Below are 23839 nucleotides of genomic sequence, written 5' to 3' on the forward strand. Positions count from 1 at the left end.
CTAGAACATTAATCGACACGTTGAAAATGAGTGAGGGTAAGTATTAGCCTTGTGCTGGAGAACTAAAATGACGAAAAGAAATATTTCAGAGATAATTCAACGACACCGTTTCAACTGTAGATATTATGCAGCTTATAATTAGACATTAGGGTTTGTCGGTTTTTAAAAACCGGATTTAAAAACCGTTTTCTTTTGGATAAATTTGTAAAATTCGAAAACCGGTTTTAAATTATTTTAAAAAACCGGTTTTATATACTAGAATTAATATGGAAAAATTATTTAGTTAAGTAATTAATTAAAAACGTTAATATTTTGACTTGAAAGCGCCTCGGGCACAAGCATATTGTAGTAAAACCAATCTTCATTAGTCAGGCGAATGTTTGACATGCAAATCCACAAACGCATTCTTTTTTTAATTTCGTGAGAAAGAGCAGTTAAGAAGAAATTATAGCAAAACTTGCTGCAATGGATGGATTGTCCATTACTAGCATTACAACGAGCTCGTTCATACGAGAGTCTTTGCAACAACGGGGATATTCATTACCAAAAAACAACTCTCGAGTAATGGATCTCATTCATACGTTTTATGACAATGCCAAACGTAAAATTATAAATGAATTGGATTGTATTAAGAAGAACGGGAAAAAATTTTCTATAACTTTAGATGAGTGGACTAGCAAAAGAAATCGCAGATATTTGAATATCAACGTACACCATTTTGCGGAAGATTTTAATTTGAGCTTAGTTCCAATAGCTAGTTCCTGCGACGCTAAGAAAACATTAGAATTAGTTTCTGAGAGGCTACAAAATTTTAACTTGGATCTAGCAAACGACATATTTTAAAATTCACATTTTGTTCGGATTTTAGTTATTTTAGTTTTTTATTTGGTTTTGTATAAAGTATATTTTATTTTGTTCTATTTTTGTAGTTCCATAAATATTAAATAAACTGAAAAAAATTAAAATAAGTATAAATATTTTTTTAATGTTTCAACTATATTTCGTTGTTTTCTTGTAAAAATTCGAAAACCGGTTTTTCAAAAGTCGCTTTTTGTATAAACCCTATTAGACATGTTAATTAACGTATGGGGCAGAAAGTTGCCTTGACATATTTTAAGACACTATTCTGGAATTTAGTTATAAAAATACAGGGAAGTCATGAAAAGTCTCAGCTGTACTGTGGCCTGGACTCGAACCTGAATACCCCTCTGTAAATCAGACTCGTTACCGCTGACCTAACTAACTTGGTCAACGGCAGAAATGGACATTTTGTGTACCATGTCCAGTGCCAGCAAAAGGGAACGAGCGTGGCCTATGCTACACGGTGAACCTCTCTGACTTGTTAACAAATTTGATTTACTGCTGTTAGGAGACTCTGGCAGAGAGAGCGCAGTTAAATAAATTTCTGCTGTCGAACAAGCGAGAGGAAAATCAGAGCTAAATAGATGGCAGATAATTAAAGAGAGATTTTAGAATACGGAAACAAGGTTCGTTTCCTGCCTATATCCCTTGGTTTTGCTCAATTTCATTAGGCAAGTGCTACAGGCTTAATTATTTCTTTAGAAACATCACACACTTTACCCCCCTGTCTCTTCTAAATTAATAATCATAATTTCTACATTTCTCTCTTATGATGATACAGAAGAGTTTAACGATGATGTTACTACTGTTTAACTCTGCGATACACGCTTCATATTATAGGCCTACTTTTGTAAAGCGGCAACCCTGATAAGCAAAATGTTTCAGACTTGTAATATAATAAAAATTCCATAAGAAAATTTCATGCGATCATTCAACAGAGAGAGTTGCCGATACGAAATATACCTCCATATAAGACGTTCCAGTTTTTCATATCACATGGAGACAATCCAATTATTGAGAACCAAACATTCCCGATTAAATTGTTGATGGAACGTCCTTCCGTACAAAATTCACATGGGGCTTAAGGAAAAATCCACAGAAATTAACAAAACGCTACGTACGGTTATGCAGGCTGTTAATACGAGGGTCGCTCATTAAATAATGCCCCACATTTTTTTTCTCAGCCAATAATGAAGATAGAAATGTGTACTTTTACATGCTTGAGATTTGATGTTTCTCGCGTTCGTGTACGGAGTTTCAAATGATTCCAACCAATGGCGGAGCTGTAGTGAACTGTTAAAATGGCGTCTGTGAACGACTCTCGTTACAAGCAACGAGCTGTAATTGAATTCTTTTTTGCTGAAAAAGAAACTGTGGTGAACATTCATAAATGTTTGTGTGCTGTGTATGGAAGCTGTGCAGTCGATAGGAGCACCGTTGGTCGCTGGGCTAAGAGAGTTAAAGCTTCAGGAAGTGAAGAAACCGAGCTCCATGATCTGCCGCGCTCTGGGCGTCCTGCCACAGCCACCACTCCAGACATGATGAACCGCGCGGATGCCATTATTCGTGAGGATCGGCGGGTCACAACTCGACAATTGGCCCAACAGCTTTCAGTCAGCAATGGAAGTGTAATTGCAATTATCCGGGCTCTTGCATATTCGAAGGTGTGCGCAAGATGGGTTCCACGAAGTCTCACAGCAGACCACAGGATTCAAAGGAAAACAATTTCTTCTGAATTGTTGGAAGCGTTTTGATGCTGAGGGATCATTACAGGTGACGAAACCTGGATACACCACTTTGAGCCGGAGACAAAAAGGCAGTCAATGGAGTGGCATCACCCTCAATCACCGAGAAAGAAGAAATTCAAGACAACTCCCTCCGCCGGAAAAGTCATGATGACTGTCTTTTGGGACAGTGATGGGTTCATTCTTGTGGATGTAATGCCAAGAGGTGCGAGACGCGTACATCGGGACCCTGAAACCCTCAAGAAGCGTTTCCGACGAGCTCGGCCTCACAAGCATCCAGCAGAAATTTTGCTCCTGCACGACAATGCACGCCCTCACACAAGTCCGAGAACCCGGGAAGAAATCACCAAATTGGGTTGGACGGTGCTGCCCCATCCACCCTCCGACTTTCATCTCTTTGGGCCACTCAAAGATGCTATCCGCGGAACAAGATTTGAAGATGACGAGAGCGTGATTCAAGCAGTGAGGACATGGCTACGTGCACAGGACAAGAGCTGGTACCGGCAAGGCATGCACGCACTTGTTCCACGATGGCGTAAAGCCGTACAAGTTGATGGGGACTATGTGGAAAAATAGTATGTGTAAGGGAAACATTGATTTATATTGTCACTAAATTTCAGCCATCTTGAATAAATATATTCTGAGGAAAAAAATGTGGGGCATTACTTAATGAGCGACCCTCGTATATGGTCTATGAACAATATTCAGTATAAACTCATTTTAAAAGAGCATGAAACGGTTATAATAGGCCCAGCAGCACAGGCAGTTCACTTCCTTTCCCACGAGATAAGGGTTTGTTTTTATTTCCGCGTATTTTAAACGTCTTCCTATTTTCGCAAAAAAATAAAAATAGAAAATCTCATTACACTTCGAAATGAGCAAAAAGTTAGGGAAGGTAGGAGAGAGTTCTTCACAACTACCTTCAGCTCAGTTCACTTGGTCCCTTCTCGAGAACGCGTTTTTCCAGAAACAGAGCAGCTACTTACTCAACTTGGAGATACAAATGCATTATTCACAATATCACTGTGGAAGTCAATGTTATTACTTCTCACAGACGTTTTCACACTTCAGTTCTTAAAATTTTTATACATTTTTTCCGTGCTATGGAGTTTTCCCCCGAAGCTAGCTCAAAAGCTTTCCACCAGTGAGATCCGTCTTCGGTACCCAAAAATCCATTACTGGAATTTTTGTCAAATGAAATGTTACGTATCACACTGGTCAGATCTCTTCTTCGTCATCTGTTTCACAAATTTCCTTCCTTCGGATGTGGTATTTTAGCTAACTAATAGCGTGACAATTCTTTTTATTGTAAAAAGTATTAGATAATATCGATTATCACCAAAGATATCGACATTTCAGTCTGTAAGGCGAGGAAATACGGAAAGCATGGCCAAGTTTAGACCTTCAGCATAGAATTTCTTCTTCTTTACGCAAAAAACTGCTACAGGTAACACGTATCTTCTTTAGAAAGCATGGGGAGGCAGTTTAACATAGGACCTGTTACAAGTTATATTCTCGAGACTTCTCCGAACTTTCCTTATAAAACGTATGTAGCGATACGTGTAGTGACGTCAGAGCGTCATCCATTTTACCGTCAGTCCCCCGATACGAAGTTTGTTAGACGCCATCTTCATCCCTTTATCTTGTTATTGCGCTGTCCAGTGAAGATAGAACCTGTAGTATTTGAAATTCCCACAGCAGCGGGTATAAAGGGGGCAGCAAGTTACTCTGAAACGTCGGTAAACTTCTACCAGACTACATGGCGCTACAACCAGAAGACAGCCATCTTCAAGACAAAACTTTTTCCTTGGTTCAAAATGTTATAATTGTTAGTGCATTTTGTCCGGTTTTTTATATTTATTATCAATACTTTCTAAGTAAAATTTTTTGCTGGATTCCACACTCAGAATGCCTTCTTTAGTTCTCTAGATACTGTGTCACACTGTTTTCCTTTCACTGTTTCATGCCCCGCGAAAAAATACAATAAATTATCTTGTATGGAGAGAATGGTACATTTATAGCTCAAAAACTATGGAAAAATTATTAGATTGTTATTATTATTAACAATTACAAATTATGTAATATAATACTTTTAACACCCGTCTTATAAACAGCCCCTTTTATTTTCCGCCACTGGGAGTAGAGACATATTTTTAACTGCTCAGTATTTGCTCCCACATTCTGACGCAAACTTTAAGCTAGAAATTAACTTTATTTTATATGATTAGTCTCTCAGTAAATTTATCATCCATCGCCTTCCAACAGCGCAATTTTTTTTATAATTTCCAGCAAGTTCTCAAACCACTTGCGTTCTGTACGAAAACGTGTGCAAAACTCCCTTCAGTGTGTTTTGAGTGGATTTCTTTTGTTCGTGCAATGGTTGTGACAGTTTTCGTCCGACAGCGAATTATACGCTTAAGAACCTCGCGCACGAATACACTTTTAGGTATACGAAATCTTTAGCATCATTCTGGGGAGAGCGTGGCTTGTGCAATGATGCCAATAAATGCAAACATAAAAGATTACTGCGTCCCTAGAGGGACATCTGTTAACAGTGTTCGTTTGAAGTACATCATAGAATGAAAGATTAAACTGGCAACAAGCATAGCACAGTGCTTTTTCATGAGTTTAAAATGTGTCTCATATTTCTCAACCACACTACACAAGTAGAATTTCAGTACTATGATCAGTGTTCACCCAATCGTATATAGTCTGTATGATTACAAATTCTTCGACACTCAAAAGTCGTATTATCAATACAGCTGAAACTATGCATGTATTTAATTAACGATATGTATACACGGTTTATTCATACTTAATGCCAGCTTATTGTCTTCTAGTACTGTAGAATAATTGCCCATCTTATGGTATAATTACATAATTTTTCACTCAACTAGATTACGTCACAATGAAAATACGAATCGGGCAGTTTAATTCCAGAAAAACTCTGCGATTTCATTCGATTCCATTCCATTCAACTACATTTCATTCAACTACAGATATTATGTATCGTCGAACTAGATGGAAAGACGAACACTGGTGGCAGATAAACAAGAATTTGAAAGGAGGAAGTGTTTGTCTGTTTCACTACACTACACCGAAATTCGGCACACACTGAGGAAGACAATGAAACCCGACCATGAATCGAACAAGATACCATCCGAATACAAACATAGAGCGTAAGTACACGAACCAGCTCCATGGCTACAAATCTTCTCACAACAAACACAACTTAACTCTTTTTCAACTTGTAATTAACGTAAGGCTGTGACCGAATGCTTAGCTTTCCTTATTCAATTTGGGAGCACTGGGTTAAAATCCTAACCCAAAGACCGGCAATCCGGACTGTACTTTTACGTAGTATTCAATAATTACAGGAAAATACTGGTATAAAATTTTAAATTAGGTCACCAAGCCGTAATTTCATATTCTTTACAATTAATTAATGATTTGATGTAATACAGACAGATTCTTTAAATAAATTATAAACAAATTAAACGTGTTTCTAGTTTTTGTGTACGCATACAATGTATCTGAGCCACTCTTAAAACAGAGAATAGCCACTCTTACTTTCGTAGTCAGCCTGTTCAATAATGCAGCAAGAATTTAATTCTCACACAGTTTCCAGATGTTCTGGGCCTTAAACTCGCATGAACTTTTCACAGAGTTTCAACACTTTTCAGGTGAGACGTCACACCGATATAACCTGTTTAAAACTTCTCACTGAGATTGGAAGTTGAAGCCTCTACTGATTAGGCCTGGCAAGTTGAATTCTCAAGTTACGTATAACTCACGAAGTATTTCTGGCACATTAACAGTTGACAGATAGACAACTTTTAATTGGGTATATTAAAAAAAATACTATAAAATATTTTAAAAAATTTATCAGCTTCACAAGAAAGCTTTATAATAGTATTTAAAGCTTTACCAGTACACGCAAGTTCAAGTACACCTTCGCAGAAATGCAAATAAAATTTTCTTGACATCTTAAGACTGAGATGCATGTCAATTAGGCCTACAAGAAGGCACTTAATGGCGAAAACTGGTGTTAGTAACACAAACATGTAAACTATTGGTAAACTACATCATGAACTCCGCGATCTAATTAAATTTAAGTCCATGCGCTGACTGAAATCCTATACAAACGTAAAATATCCCACTGCCTTATGTTCCAGAACTGCATATTTCGGCTCATGGTTGCTATTTAGTAACCTCATCTTAAAGATAAAAATAAACAAGATTACCCAAAAACGTATACAAACCATTTATTTCATTTAATGTTTACTTAACGATAATATCAGTAACTCAGAAACTATATAGAACAGGATTATGGCTGCTGACCTTGTAGGTAGTGCCCAGTATGCGGACCACTCAGTGAAGGTAGGAAGGAGTTTCCGTCGGTCAGTACAGTCTGTGTCAGTGGAGCAGTCTAGAAGCCTGATAATTGTTGTCTTGTGGCTGTACTGTGTTAACAACATGAAATCTCCTTTCTGGTCATTGATAACGCCTCGTATCACAACACTCAGACAGACAAACCACCGACGTCTTAATCAAAGAAGGACGAAATGAAAGCCTGGATATTGGAAAGAAACATCCCATTTTGTGACGTGTTGAAAGCTCCACTGTACGATTTAATCAAATTAAATAAGTCAAAGTACAAATATCATGTGACTAATCAGATTTTAGCAGACAAGGAACGTACTGTGCTGAGACTTCCGCCGTACCATCCCGATTTAAACCCCACTGAACTTATTTGGGCAGATGTAAACACAGTAACTGTGCGAAATACTGTATTGACCATGTCAATAAATGGCACATAAAAGGACTGTGAGCATAAAATGTAGGATAAATTAAAGAATTCTAAGGAAATCAGTCAGAGTTCTGACTTCGTCTATAAATCGCATACATAACCACTGACTCTGCGACTCAGACACAAAGCGAAGCGTGTAAAACGTCCCTCGAGTGAGTCTGATGCCTTAGAATGATGTTTCGAATTTAATTAATGCTGTTTGTTTTGCAACATCTCTTTACTAGCGCAAACGAACAAGTTTGTCGGTGGCATCCCCTGCTACAGAAAAGTTTTGATGCCCCTTGAACTGACGTCAGTCGTTGAGGGATTGCGGCAGTTTTGGGGTCCAGAGAAGCAAAGCGGGACTTTGTGTCATGTCTCATCGCACTCTTCTTTGTGGTTGTTCTGTGCTGCATCAAATTCAGAGTGAGACGTGCGTGCTTCTGGAATATGAAAGGACAGAAAGCAGATGAATTCTGGGCTAAATCTCAGCTTTGCCCCACATTTTGAAACTCTGAATATTCTAGGCCTCACAGAGAGTTTTATATTAGCAATATCCAGTTACAAATTTAGAAGTCTACTGTATCTTTAAATTAATCAATCCTCCCCGCAGTCTTTGAAGTGATCGGTCTCTAACAGAATTTCCTGTCAAAATTCTGTATGCATTCACTGTTTCCGTATTCGATTTGCGTGTTAAGCCTATCGCCACCTCCTGCCAATAGGCCTATTAGGTGATTTTGTAATTAACATTCTTCGTAATTCATTATTCCAATTTTATTTCTCTTAGGTTCAAATATTATCATATGACCACTGCTTCAAACACGTGTAACTTACGCCATTTCCTAACGAAAAGAGGTAATTTTTCAAAACAATAACTGAACGAGAATTTTTGGTGTGGTAACAGGTTCAAAGCTGTTACCGTGCATTGTTTTACTACGCACTATCTTCGATGCTTTCAACCGTAGGAGCTTTTAACTTCCTTTGAAGCATGTTTCTTTGTAGGGTCCGTATGACTTGTATCTGAATACGAAACTAAGAATATTCCTACAAAAGCAGCACATATTATGGTTTATTTGCGTGGAGTAACATGCCCATCTGAATAATTGAAGCTTCATAAACATAAGGAAAGGATCTTTAGAGGCCACTACTGAAATTCTATTCTGTATAACGTGAATATTTCGCTTATTTGTTTCAATGAGTAAGGAGGATTTGTTCCGTATAAAAATGCACGGCTTTTCTTTCGTTCGGGTAGAACAGCGTGATGATGTCGTGCTTTTCACGACCACAACAAAATCTCTAACTACTATGACTTCTCCAATGACATTTTAAACCTCTGCCAATGTACACACCACAGCACGTGTGCAGAACATTCGTAAAAGCGTGTAAAGCTCTAATGGCGACTGTAAACATAGAGGTATATGAAATTTCCTGGATGATTTGTTGTAATAGTCATTTTTAACTCGAAATTTGCTGATACGGGCTATGCATAAAGCACTCCGTTTTAAACAAAGGGACAAGCATCAATACAGTAATTTACAATCAATCTCTCGAAAAAAGGTTTATATTCCACGTGTGGAAATTCAGTTCTCCTGTTTGACTTTCGATTACATACATATATGTAGGTCTTTAGCAGACTTATAAATCCACAAAAGACCCTATGATTCAACAAAAACTAAAGAAAATTCATAATGTAATTAACGTTCCATGCAGATTAATATGGGTCAACCACACTAACCGCGCGATATATGCCATACACTCAACCACGAGGATAGTGGATTCGAATCCCACTCAAAGCATTGATATTTGTCCTCATTCTTTCATGTTACTCTGCCACGTGTTGGTACAGGCCTTGCAACATTTCTCAGAATCCCTTGGATGGGAGATTAGCCCATCTGGAGAGACACGAAAATTAAGACTGATAATTTTATAAAGTGCACCGCGTTTGTTCTGAAACTGTTATCTATTACTGAAAAACCATTCCTGTTCCTAAACACTGCTGTATATAATGTATCGTCGAGGAGATACAAAATTCTCACAGAATTTGAGCATTCATGGCTACAGAGAATTCACACATTATTTTCTAAGGACGGCCGTTGCCACAAACAAATTTGTTTCGCTCTTTAGAATAATATATCGGCTCCACAGTTTACAATACACCAAACCGATGCGAATGGACTGACAGTAGAACTATTGGTTAATGAAGGAGGGAAAAGCATGACCCTGAAGCATATATAAATTTGTTGGAATTTCACAGAGAGCTAAAACATGAAACAAAACACTTCACATTTCATTGCATTAATCGATGCTAGAAATAAACAAACTCGGGGAACATACAAACCCCTATGAAAACAAAATAGTATGAACTGATCTTCATGGATAGTTCAAATCATTGTGTTGATTAAAACTGCTAGTGAAACAGCTGTTCTGAAATACTACTCCCACACAGACGAAAGTACAGACTACTAAAACAGACCCCTGTTAAATTCGAGATTCAGAACCGTTTCATCTACTGGGATAAATCTGTTAGCATTGGTGTCCCATTTCACCGAGGGTGAATTTAATTAACACTAACAATCTAGTATGTCGTGGAGTCAGCTGTTGACGTGTTTATTAGAATCAATGGTTTTCAGGCTGTCTGCTCGGGTTGCGCCCTCAGAACGGTCTTTTCATATCCAACTGCAAAAATACACCTCCCGTTACTTGCTAAAAACGGGTTATTTTGAGGGGGGGGGAATAAAATTCGAAGTTAACGGCTCAAATTCCTGTATTAGCTCAATATTTTTAATATTAAAATATGTGCACATGTAAATTCTTTTCTTTGTCTCAAGGCAAAACTTTTTTGGGTGAAAACTTTAAAATTTCGGTTGCAGCTTTACACCAGTAATATAAGAAAATAATACCTTGTTATATAAACTCTAATTGAAAGAAATCTTCTTACAAAATTTAGACATGTTTTTATAAACTGCATATCCACTTTAAAGTATATTTCTACAAATGTAATACTTTATTTCAGCAGATGGATATTTTGAGGAATATATTTTACATTTCACCCTCAATTCAAGCATACAAGGACATCATATAGCACTGCCGTAATCTTGACCAAAGTATTAAGATATAGGCCTATATACTTTTTCTCTAAAATCAAAGTCATCCCAAATCATGCCAAAAATTTTTGAGTACATAAGGAAAGCAATTCTTGTAGTGTCAGCGTAGACTCGTCTTCAGCTCTGAAGATGGAGACAGGATGCTTATCCGAAACGTTCGCATCTTCGGACGAGTCTACAAAACCAAAACCCAGAAGACCTTCATCCTCACCGCATTGAAAACGTCAAATCTCACATGTATCAATGTTGTTTGGAATTAGTTTCTCTGGTATTAGTAGTGCGTTACTGAAGCAGTACGTTGCTCCTTTGTTGATGAATAGATTACAAAATTGTGGGACAGATAATCCAAACAACGTTTTATCGAAATTTGGTGAAGACTCAAAATGGGCATTTACGATATGTTCCGACTTCATGGAGATGAAACAATGTAAGTTGTAAATATATTTCAGGACTTCCTAATTTCTCTATAAAATAAGTCAAATGCACGCATTTAGTTGTGTTTAAATTCTGCACTGGCACGTAACAATCCAAAATTCGATGGAACGCCGAAATGCAGGATAATTATATATTCGCCTGTAGCAACGTTTCCAGGCTATAAAATGTTAGTCTCTTGTCATGAAAGTGCAGTCTCTCACTAAACAACCCAAGAATGTGTATTGCGGGTCTGCATGCTGAGGCCCTAAGTTTGACATGTCTGGCTGAGGAGTGAGAGGGAAAACATCGATCACTAAATCGATAGCAAGCAATCACCGCTCGTTCTCTGTCAGTAGAAGAGGAAGGAGGGGGCAAAGAACATCCGTTTCTAACCGTTGCCTCTTCTCATGAAAGGGATTGGCTTTTCAATTATGCACGGTGAAGGCGTAGCTATTTATGAAGTTCTAAAATCGAATATACCCCCCCCCCCCCAAATATGTTACGTGGTATTTGAAAAGATGCAAGAAATGATATATTAAGGTGACGCTGAAATTTAGTTGAATCTCATACATTATTTTATTTATTTAATTTCTTATATTAAATAGTACAATTTTAATTTGTCTTATAAATCGTCCTGCTCATATACCTACCATTTTAGATCACATTCCTCATTTTATACTGCTTATTGAAATTAGGTTTATGGTTTCAAACTTCGTATTTGTCCATCTGTCCTCTTAATGACTTTTGAATCGCTTGATAGAATGTCATGGCACTTTGCATGCAAACCACTCTACTTTGAGAAACACGCCTTTGTAATATTAATACTTTATCGACTTCTACAATTATTCGATTATTAGAACTTTTGAGATGGGAGCAACAGTGCAATATAATGTAGGAAAATCAAATACTGTGTGCTAATGAGACATTTGATAATATGCTACTTTTAAGGTAAAGTCAGAACAGAAAGTATGTCAACCACACAAAATCTCTACTACATTTGATTTTCCTAAAATCTGTACAGTTACAAATTACAAGTTTATGTACAAATTTTTCATAAATCTTTTTTGTGCTCTAAGAATTCCAGACACGGCGACTACGCAAATATTTATTTATATAACTTATAAACAACGAAAGAGAGCCTTCTCCTGGATACTATGGCCCAATTTGAGTATTCTCCACCTCTAACCAAAAGGTATCTTCTAACGTCTAGTTTGATATGTGAAAGGACTCCATAAAGCGAGATAACTTCACCCTACAGTTTGCTATACAACACAGAAAATCTCATAGAAACAGTATTGCCACAACAGCAAATCAAACCGCGTTCCCAGCGTTTAAGCGGCCAAAGGTCTTGCGAGAAATAAGCCCTCATGAACAACAGAATCAGAACTACGTATCTACAGAATATGATAAATTACGTCATTGTATAATTATTATATTTACCACTATATTCCCTATAAAAACTGAAATATATAAATATTATAAAGGAAATTTGCATGGCTTCTATATATTTACAGTATGCACGCATTTCAAACTTATATAACTCATTAGCTTGACGCTCATTTACTTCAAACACAAAATCATTGTTGGTATTGTAATCACATTCCTTCGATATCAACAACATGTACACCTGTAATCCAGAATACGAAATTATAGACATAATACGTAATACAGACACATACTTATGAATCCAAGGAAATTTCAAAACTGAATTAGAGATGTTAATTATTACTATAATTGAACAAAGTTACTTGGAATATAATTTCAATTACTGCAAACTTGACGAGGGTCTTGCAATGGGTATCCCCACGAATTCATTATCTCCAAAAATGTATATGCCATACTGAGAAAGCAATGAGATGCTTATGATTTTAACAAATTTAAAATCCCAACATGCCTTCCATATATATATGATGTTTTAATTATACCCAATATAAATAACACCAACATAGTTTCGACTCTTCAAGATTTCAATAGTCTGCGTCCAAAATTAAAATTTATTATTGAAAATTACATTCATAACCCACCAAACTATACAGAATAAACCATTAACAGAACCTACAATTTATTATTTACAAGATACCAGCCGCGAAAGATACTTTTGTACACAGTATCTCCTGTCGTTAATTATCTGATCAACAAAATTCTGAGTCTATTTCAGACTCTTTAAATAAAAGAAATAAGTAAAGTGAAACATATACTAAAGGCTAACAAATGCAACAGATTATATTCAGTGAGGCTTGTTATTAAAACTAGAATTTATAAAAATATAGTCTTCTAAAATTCTTTCCTGTGTTTGAATAGAAGATGAGAAATACTAAAAATAGTGTGTTGATTAGTACTATCTTCCATTCCGAAAGGGAAAAAAACAACGAAGCCCCACTTTTATAGCTCAGAACCCAGTACTTCACCTTGCCAATGATCTGTTCATGCACAAATGGGTTTCAGACCATCTTACACCTGAGTCATTGGAATCAAAGCCGAGGGACGTTACACCAAAAGTATCTACACTCAAATGTCACCAGAAGTTACAAGAACACTTAAACATCGGCATTGATGGATTACCTAAGTGGATTGTACGACGCCCTGGAATAACTATCGGCTTTCTACCTCTAAAACCAATGTGAACAGGGGCGGAGGAGAGAGCCAGAGTGGTGCAGACCGATCTCTCCCTCGTGTATAATATATGTATACAGTTACTGAAACTATGGTTACTAACGTTTCAATTTTCCCAGCAAAATTGTTATCCGAAAACCGATCACATACATGAATGTAAACACCTTAAAATGGAATGCATTACTGTCAGTTCATATTACGCAAGTCCCTTCTAAATATTATCGCAAATTGACGAACAGTTCCGGTAAACAGGCGGATAGGCTGGCAGGGAAACACGGTGTTCCCATAAAGCGTCCATTTTACGCATGCTTTCCAAAAACGAAGTTTACCTCTTTATTTTATCACTCTTCTGTAGGTTGTATGCGTCCATTAGAAATCACCATACACATATAAAACAACACAACTTTCCTGAAGGACAAGAAAACCCAGAAATGTATCACACACGAGCATAATCCATTCAAAATGCACTGCCTCCTCCGTTTGATATCAGCCTACACGTATGGACGACATAACATGGTGTAACGGTTTGATTTCAAGTTATGTTTCTTATGTTTTCTTTGCACTAATTTCAAAAGGTAAATACATCATGAAAAGAGAATTTACTGACTAGCTGAGCGACTATTAGCATCTGGAAAAAGACTCTGCCAAGACCGACCTGTGAAATGTTCCAAAAAACCGGTCATCGTATCAGAAGTCGATATGCTGTACAAAAAAGTCATGAAAATTTGTAACTCTAAAATCCTTGTTAGCTCATTCATAGACCTGCAGCGACTTGGCTAGAAAAGACTTGGCTTTTTCGCTTCGCCACCGTGTCCAGACCTGCTCGGGGGTGAACCGCACGGGGCTGTAACTGAACACTCACATCCATCTAGTGTCAGGGTTAAGAATGCGTGGAACTATACCTCCACTCCCCTATGGCGTGGTGCTTATTTAAGCATTACCTTTTACCTTGCTTCTACTTGAAGTATTTTTACTTTAACACAATAATTCAATATAATATAATGTCGGTACTGTCGATTACTTCATTAATTACGGAATTTACGTCACAAGAAATACGTAGTGTGACTAGGCTGCTGTTGGCTATACCTAGTGTAAATAAACTTTAAAACCAAAATAGATGCAAAATCACAAATAGTTTAAAATATTTGTGAGATTTCGGGTTCTCATCGCGGCAAGTATAAAGATGACTATGTTCTGGGTTGAAACGCTGTACAGTCTGGTAGAAGTTTACAGGCATTTCAGAGGTATTTGCTGCTTCCATTATCAAACTGTTCGGCTCTGCTGTGTTCCAGTGTATGGAGTACCACTGAACCACGAAAGTAAGACAGGGCACTTTATTTTTTTCTCAAAGTGCTGGCCGGATTAAGATGGCTAATACGGTTAACAAGAACGATTCGTTCATGAATAATAAATTCCATCCTTGAGATATAATGCTGGCCTCCTATTCGTCACCAGGCAAGGAAAGTTTCCGAGAATACTTTTCACGCATTGATTTTCTTTTTTCAGTGTGGGAACCAGTGGAGTAATAAATACGCGTAATGATTAGAGTGGAACTGGAACAGAAATTGGTGAATGTTCGTGTTACGTAGTTTAAAAGTTACGTCTGCGACCAGTTTTTGCCGTGTACATGTACACATCTACTTCATAGAGTTCGTGAAACTAGTGCCCTGCCTTGATTGATCTACTCTGAGGATGCTGGCGGAAGGGCTACTCACCTGATACAGAACGAACCAGCGGGGTTGCCACTTGGTGCTGTCAGCGGCTCTCTTGTGCAGGTAGCCCGCCAAGGAGTGGTCGTAGTGGGCCTTCTCAGAGAGATTAAGCAGCTGATTCTCGTTAACCCGAATAGTTCGCTGCATGTTCGGACTCAGTATTTAGACGACTTCACAAACTTGTCACCGGCCATTGCACAGCATTTGTAATAGACACGTGGAGTTGAACGTCTCTCTAAAATATTCATGCTTGATGTCAGTTTAAGATTTAACAGATATCTTCATTTGTGAGTTTCTTCTCAAGACTTTCACGGAATGTTCGTTGCAACGTATTTACTTGCAGATGTCTATACAACACAACTGAGGGTTTATTCTTTCGGAAGTAAAATTAATTTCATAAGATACGTTTAGTTCTCTATTAATCATTTGAAAACGCAGACAAATTCAAAAGTAATATTAAATCAATAAAGGTACTTCAACAGTATTTCAAAATATATTGGTACGAGTATCAACAAGTGCCATACCGCAGTATATTTTCGGGCAATTTTAAACTCCTTTGCGATAAAATATAGTTATTATAATTTAGTATTTTTAAACTGTAATCGGAACTAATGTAAAAAGTGAATAATTGTTTATTTCTTGTCTAACAATGTCGAAACACGTCAGATCACTGTGAGGATTGGTCAGATAGACTGAGATTAATGTGTATTTGTTGATCATAAATATTCAATATCGGAACATTTATGACAGAAGAGTCATCTAAAAGACGCAGATCATTTTCATCAATTGCATGTGACACGAGGACGAGAAGAGAAAGTGGAAATAGCAACAATAAGCAGAAGAAAAGAAGTATGAACCCTAACCAACAAAGAAAATAGCAACAGCAACAATAGAAATCACAGTTACTGACAACCCATGACATATGAGACGAACATGTGTTATAACCAGTAGTGATTGATGACATCGGAGTAGGTCACGTCAGTCTGTAAACAGACACAGAAACAGTTGATGGCGGTGGAGGTAATGTTTCGGAGGTCAACGAAAAAAATACCATAATGATGAGTTCTACAGAGAATTAGTATGAAGCTAAACCACGGTTCACATCAGTCACTTCCACATTGTGTCACTGAAATAAGAAAGCTAAAACCACAAAACCAATAACTCAGACTGTTGTGTATTAAGTTATGAATCACTCAGCTATAAAGCTTTTAAGAACGTTTTATATATCTTTTATGTAACTTGAAAATTTGTGTTCTTTTCATTTAATCCCTACCATAAACAGTTACTAGTAAAAATCTTACACTTTTCTACTTCTAATATGACACTTTTTACACCGTAGAATAATCAGTTGGTGTTGTATGTTCATAAACAATGTCCTAACCGATTCCCTATCTCCTCATTACTGAAGAAAAGGTGACGACCTGACAATTACAGCAACAGGTTATAATGGAATTTTGCCTAGAACCTTCTTTTTGAACTATAATAACTTCACAACCACTGCGTGAATAAATCCCATCGATAAAGCAGTATTTTTCTTTCCTTCGAAAGAACCCGCGTGTTGCAGTTCACAACTTACACTAAATTAAAACAAAAGAATAATAATTGTAATAACCACTCTTAATTTCGGTTGACTAAACACTGTTGTCACAACTATTATTCATATCTTGAGTGTGTTGAGAGAAATCAAGTGACCTCTAACCAACCAACCCCCTTTTAACAGGTATACTCGTCCACGAGGGGGTGAGTTTAACGTCACGACGGCGACCACCCTTGTAGCTGGAGGGTAACGTGCTTCCTAAAACACAATCCAAAGCGTCGCGCGCTGCTGCGACGAGTTGCTGATTACGTCGTACGTCATAACCTTCTACTCTCCCTCTGATTGGTCATAGAACCCCTGGCAAAGGGCGCGGAGAGACGGGGGGTAGAAGACCTAGAACTGCGACGACGCACTGAAGAAAGAAGCATACTATCATATTAAATAGAATGTATGTGTTATTATTATTGTTAGCGGTAATTAGATATATAATTAATAATTAATAGCATTAGTGAGCGCATATGTTGAGGGTGTACATGGTTCACGTTTTAGCAAACAATTAAAAAATACTGCGTTCCTTATCGTGAATAATATTTCAAACGGGTACACTTATTTTTTACTCCTTTCATCGGTGTTAGGTTATGTATTTAATATAGCAAACCCTCCTCTAACGCGGATTCGATTAAACGCGTGAATATAAATGCGAACAACTGTTTTCTCAAAAGCGGAAGACTCAATTATAAGCGGTCTGCCAAACGATCTATAAATTTACTTCAGTGCTTAACTTTCCGATGATACTTTATTATAAAAGTTTGTTCATAAATAAATATCAATAATGATTTTGTTGTTAATCTGCTTTGACTTCCCGCAGCCACGCTGTTATATTCCCATTGATCCCAAACAATATTAACTTCGTTCAACGCGGATTCACCGACAGTGTCGCTTTCGAGGGACGTTTGCCCCACTTCGGATGTGGGTTTACTATATTTGGAAGGCCCGTATATTGACTTTGCTTGACCGCCACTGATTTCTTTGATCACATAACAATAAAGGAGAACAAAGCACATGGCTCTAATCAAAATAGGCCAAAGCGGTTGTAGCCATATATCAAAAACGGACAGGTGTCTTTCAGCGTAGTATGCACGTATTTAGAAATGTAGTCTGTATGATATTACATGTCTTGGCCTACATGCTCAGTTACTGCTGATAAAAATCGATACATTATTATAATTCCGATCCTGATGATGGAGGCGGAGATGGTCTTCGAAACGTTGGGCTTTTGTCTGCAACCGACACGGCTTGATGCCCAAAGAAGATTTTATTGAGCTCAATCGCCGTGAAAGTTTGAAGTCTTGTACAGAATGTCCCACGAGGAAAGGTCAATATTTTGGGAGGTCATAGTATCGGTCATTCTAAGCAAAAAAAGTCTATATGTACATGTGTCCTATTCAGAACGGTTTCCGAGATACAGCTATTTCACTGTACAGTAGTTTGGATTTGGCGCCCAATATTGTCCTTCCCTATTGGATGTTATCGCCCGCATAAACGCTCAGACGAACAACGCGCTATGTCCTCACACGAGTTGCAGAGTGCATTGATATTGAAGGTGGAATTTTCGAAAATGTATTATACTAGGTAAACTGTACCAACTTTGTCACTTGAACAATAAATACCTGTATTAGAAACAGTACGTAATATCTCTTTCTTATCAACAATTTTGCAACTGTACAGTGAAATAGCTGTATCTCGGAAACCGTTCGGAATATGACACATGTACATATAGACTTTTTTGCTTAGAATGACCGATACTGTGACCTCTCCGAATATTGATCTTTCCTCCTGGGACACCCTGTATACATTATATTACATCGTAAACTATTTAAAATAAAAGTGTCATCATTAGCAACATCGCAGGTTAAACTCTTGACGTGTTCTTATTATAAAAATAACAGTGGCACTCAGGGTTTCGTTACCTTAATAAGGTTGTGTACACTACACCATCTTTCTTGGTTGCACACAATAAAATATTTACATCATTTTACATGACGTCCCAGTTTTTCACAATAAAAATATTTTGATAAAATATAAAAATACGGATTGAGTTTTCTCTTAAATAGGCCTGAATATCGCATTTGCCTAGCAAATTTATTCAACCCAGTACCAAGTTTAATCGATATTCGTTCAGTGCTTTTGAACATACAACATGAAGGAGGACAAACACGACCACCCCGTCACCATAAAAGCACTGAAATGTAATGAAGTGTCTAATATGAAGGTTCCTACACACGCGGTCATTTTCTTTAGACAAAGACTCGTTTTTCGTATAATATAAACAAAAACAGATACAGCAAATACCTCGTACTTAGTATCGGAATCGATAACAAACCCATGATAATGGTGTGCAAACTTAATAGATAATTGCCAATCAATATGAAACACATTGGATATCAGCGATTGCGTGCCATAATGATTGTCAAGTAAAATGCCTGAAAATAATGACCGTTAAAACACAAAGGACACGCGGGTCGCTGAGCCAGGGAACTGGAACTGGAAGTGGTCCAGCCGACCGACACAAATTCACGCCTATTCTATTTATAGGCCTATATACAGAGTGTCACAAACAATTTCGGTGGCCTCTTGTCAGTTACCGCTGTCAACTATGCTACGAAGCTAACGGTGGTCGCTAATTAACGAAGCGTTAATGCTGACATATGTAATGGTTCAGTTTGTTAATATGTCTTTATATCATTCATTGAATGTGTGTATATGTTAGCGGCAAAGTTGGCAAAGTATGAAATAAATCGTAATGTTAATATTGTTTGGTTGTGTAAATTAAAATTAATCAACGTCGACTGGGTAAGCTGTCAAGATGGAGGTTGTGCAAGACAGTCGCGAAAACACCAAGCTACTGAATCTAAACGTAATAAAAATTTTGAGAATTAAAAAATTGTTTATGTTAAGTTTTTGCAAATATAAAAGATAAAAAACTGTATAAATCGTATTCTTTGTTATATACTTTGCCTATAGAATCTGAGGCATTTTATAAAATTCCTAAGTATTCTATAGAATACATAGGCAAAGAATAAAACAAACTGTTAGTTTCATACATTGCCTAAAAGTTTTAGGCATTTTATAAAATTCCTGGGCATTCCATAGAATGCCTGAATTTCATACTTTGCCTACTGACTTTAGGCATTCTACACATTGTCCGGATTTCATAGTTTTCCGGTAACTTATACATCTTTTTAGGACCTTGTACACTCTGATATCGCACGCTCAGCGTCAATGATCATGATAACCGTAGCCTAATTCGAGGGAATGGTACATACCAAAAATGAATTCTCTACGAGCAACTCAGAAATTGAGCCTACAAGCATCGGTGAGAGTAGAAGGGACTAAATAGAAACAGCATTGAGTTTCATAAAAATCTTTCAAAAACTCCAAACATAAACATAAAATTAAACATAATTAAAAGAACCCTTAAAGTTCATGAACGCATACTCACATTAAAAGTATAGAATGCTTTCATAAAAATCTGCCAAAGAGTTTAAATTATAATCAATTTATATAAAACAGTATAAATTATACATACAAATGGCATAAATAAGTTAAATATGACCTATAAGTAAAACAGTAAACTTATACACGAGCTGATCAGAGCGAAAGCTGTGTAAGTAAAAAAATGTATATGAGGATTGTTTAGGCGTACGCTATCAATTTATCCACTGTAATCACTTAAAATACATTTTAATATAGTTACATATATTTCCTAGCAAGTACAACAAATTACCGTAATTCTTTCATATGGTGTTAACGAGAAGCCTCGTTTTATGCAACATTAAAGAGTTTGACTTATACCACTTTAACTCTGAGGATTTCACATGATAATCATATAAGTATCGTACATGAAGATTTATTAATGTGTTAAAACTTATAACACACACACACACACACACACACATAAGTTCTTCTACGTCCTCGATTAGTGTGGTTCTTAAAATCATCAAATTAAACCAAAACCAAAATGCCTCGATAAGATTTAGCTCAGATAGTACCGAATTTGATCAAAACAGGTAAAGTACTTTGAGTCCTATTACGTACAGACGAAAGGAATTACAGGCACAAAATTAATACATGGCCTTTAATTCTTTTTGTAGGAAGAACATGAAAGTAAATATTCTTTAAGTTTAAGGACTGTCTAAGGGCAGCTGTTTGTTGCCTTGAAAGGAACAAGACAAGACTTAAAGAAGCTTTGTTTCTGCAAAGTACAATAATGAAAATAAAAAACTGTTCCCTTTACAACAGCAAGGTACCAACTGTGTATGACAGAAAATCCCTATTCTTTCCTGATAAGTGAAGCGGTACGAATGAAGTACTAGTACACTGGCATTTGAGGTGCCCTTAAGACGCAAGATATAATACAAAGGCTGACGTTTATGCAGAATAATAACTATTTAGAAGAGCTGAAAGCTGTTCCATTTCTGGAGTAGCACTCTAATTACCCACGTGCGTTCTGTGCTTTTTATGTACCTAACTTGCCTTGATGAAAATTTATTACCGACACAAATATCTTGTTGCAAGGCTAAAAGAAAAACACTGTTACGACATTACATAGAGGTATAAATTATACTTTCTTTTTTTCGTTAAACATACATTACATCGAAAATGGTCAAAATAAAACAAGTTTAAATTAAAGAGATTTATACTATTTTACATCAATCGATTTGTTATAATACAACGAGCCTTCCTTTGGAAAAATCGGTAAAGATTTTATAGAATTATATATTAAATATAATTTATATTCTACCGATATGTACTCGTTGCGTATATGAAAATTTAATTTTTATTTCGCTATCGGAAGACATACTGGTGTTCGTAGCGTATCATTCCAAGGAACTGTTTGTGAAAAGTTGAAAAATACGTGAAGCAAGCCGGCATTTATCACAGTTTAATCGCAATTTATCCGATCGATAACAGAAACATCTGAAAAGCTAGTAGCAATACATCAAATATATAACGTTTTATAATATTAGGTAAGGAAATATTTAACAAGACATTTGAATGACTACGTTCGAGCCTGTTACATATGACAGTAAATTTCAGGAAAACAAGTATTTAAATATTAGGCCTACATAAATATCTGTCTCATAGTTTATTATACATCATCACAGTACGTCACGTCTAAAAGATGCGGATAAAAGTGCGGTCTCAAAATATATACAATGGTCGCTGACAATCGACAAGGGATAGTCATTCGGCTTTGATGGTTGACCGTGGGTCTGGTTACATTTCACCACGGCAGCAAACCGTTGGGTCTCCTAAAAACAGGTTAATTGTTTACCTCATGAATAACTATCCACAGATAAAAGCGTCCGAGCAACATGGAGTCTTTAGTTATTAATTCAGTTAGTGTCATATGTAAATGGAGTTTTAAAGCTTACAGTCACCCATTCGACAATATAACAATCAATTATGAGAATAACTTACGACGTCTACTTTTCTTTAAACGTTTAAATGCATATGTTAAAGTTCAGAAATTACCAGTCGTCGAACACAAGACATCACATTCGCTCCATAGATAAAGTTAAGTGCTGAGTAAAATGGTTAAACGTCTACAGACCTATGCCAAGGTTACAAAGACTAAAAAATAGCGCTCGGCTTTATCGGCTTCTCCGCCAGAGTCGATTTTGATTCTATGAGAAAATAAATCAACGCTTTTAAACCCTCCTGGGGTGAGAAAATTTCTAGCTCTAATATGATACATTGTGTAGGAAATGATTAGGAGGTGATTTTGAGTCCAAGACGTCAGACACAATGGCATCTGCCAGTCGGGTATTTTGACGGGTTACATTTCCAAGCACGTAAATCAAAGTAGTGCTGAAATTTCAAAATTATTAACAGGCCATATTGAACAAGCTCCACAGTTTATAGTCTGGTGGGTCTGAACTTGCCCTATTCCAAACAGGACGCTTATCATTCAGATCACCTGTCAGTCAGGACTTGTGTCTAAAACTTAAGAGTTAATGATCTGTGCATTACTCTAGACGAGCCCTGAAGATGTATAAAGGTAGCAAGTAAAACTTTCCCTACTTTAATCGGTATTTACACCCCTGTGGTTTCTACTGAAATCGCGGAAGACAGGCATCGAGAAAGACAAAATAGTGGTCATCATAAAATCAGGCTTGTATCCTATGAAATAAAGTGATTACAGGCTCCTCAAAGCCGTAGCATTTAATGCATACATAATTAGTAGGCAGCGTTTTGAACGAAGAAAGCAACTGCAAGAACTACACTCTGTTCTCAGACACATCCAGAACTTCATGAGAAATTCTTTATTCCCTAGTAGACTTACCACATTATTTATCCGACAGATCACTTCTCTGACATCAAAGGCGGAACTGCTGAAGTTAGAAAAAATGCATCCCCACCATCACTACACTTGGCACTCCACAGCATTACGTAAACTAACTTCACCACCGTGACTACAAACACGTAACGAATGAACACGAACTGGGCTATATGCATTACTTCTTCCTTATAAAATATTAAACAAATAAGTCAGGAAACGCACAAAAAATCGAACGCAATGAACATTAACAACGAAAAAACACAGCTTTGGCAGGCCACTACGGAAACACGTGAAACAACCGAAACAATACCGCGCCATTTTTGGTGTTGCACGTGACAGCTGAATAACGTCAGTCATATGGAAAAACCGCATTACGTTTGGTGAGGTGATAACAATTCTGTATTGCAATCATTCTCCTACTCAGCCACCCTCTGTTGGAAATACTGTAACTGTTTTAATTGTATTCAGATCTCGTGACCCTTCTGGAACGTAGTGTAAAAGGGAATTTAGGTTTTCCATCCCAGTACGAAGGATATTAGTTTCTCCAATGTTGGTTATTTTAAATTGTCAGGGGATATCTATAAATCTTCAAATATCTGCCATAAATAATACTTAGAGCCTAACAAAGAAAAGCACAGAATGTTCTGTACTTCTGAAATTTCAGTAATTCAGTATTGATGGTGCCGCATTAGAACATAAAATCTTCCTTGCAGAACTT

The 23839-nt window shown here is 36.9% G+C and overlaps 1 protein-coding gene across 6 annotated transcripts in view; it reads right to left on the minus strand.

Moving 5' to 3' along the window:
• LOC110838154 (ras-specific guanine nucleotide-releasing factor 2) overlaps window positions 1–17035 on the minus strand; it is a 139344-nt gene extending 122309 nt beyond the window's left edge. For 3 of the 6 annotated variants that reach the window (XR_015532698.1, XM_022081064.2, XM_022081063.2), the window contains exon 1: window positions 15242–17035. Coding sequence is in view for 5 of the 6 variants with exons in the window: in XM_022081064.2 (XP_021936756.2) it covers window positions 15242–15385 (144 nt within the window). In the remaining variant the exon portion in view is untranslated. The remainder of the gene's footprint in view (window positions 1–15241) is intronic. The other 3 variants (XM_022081062.2, XM_022081061.2, XM_022081065.2) reach the window with 1 other exon arrangement.
• Window positions 17036–23839: the final 6804 nt, after the last annotated feature.

Source organism: Zootermopsis nevadensis, unplaced genomic scaffold (genome assembly GCF_977971745.1).
Source record: "Zootermopsis nevadensis isolate Lab colony 2312 unplaced genomic scaffold, Znev_1.0 Znev_ptg000061l, whole genome shotgun sequence".
Classification (NCBI taxonomy): Eukaryota; Metazoa; Arthropoda; class Insecta; order Blattodea; family Termopsidae; genus Zootermopsis; species Zootermopsis nevadensis.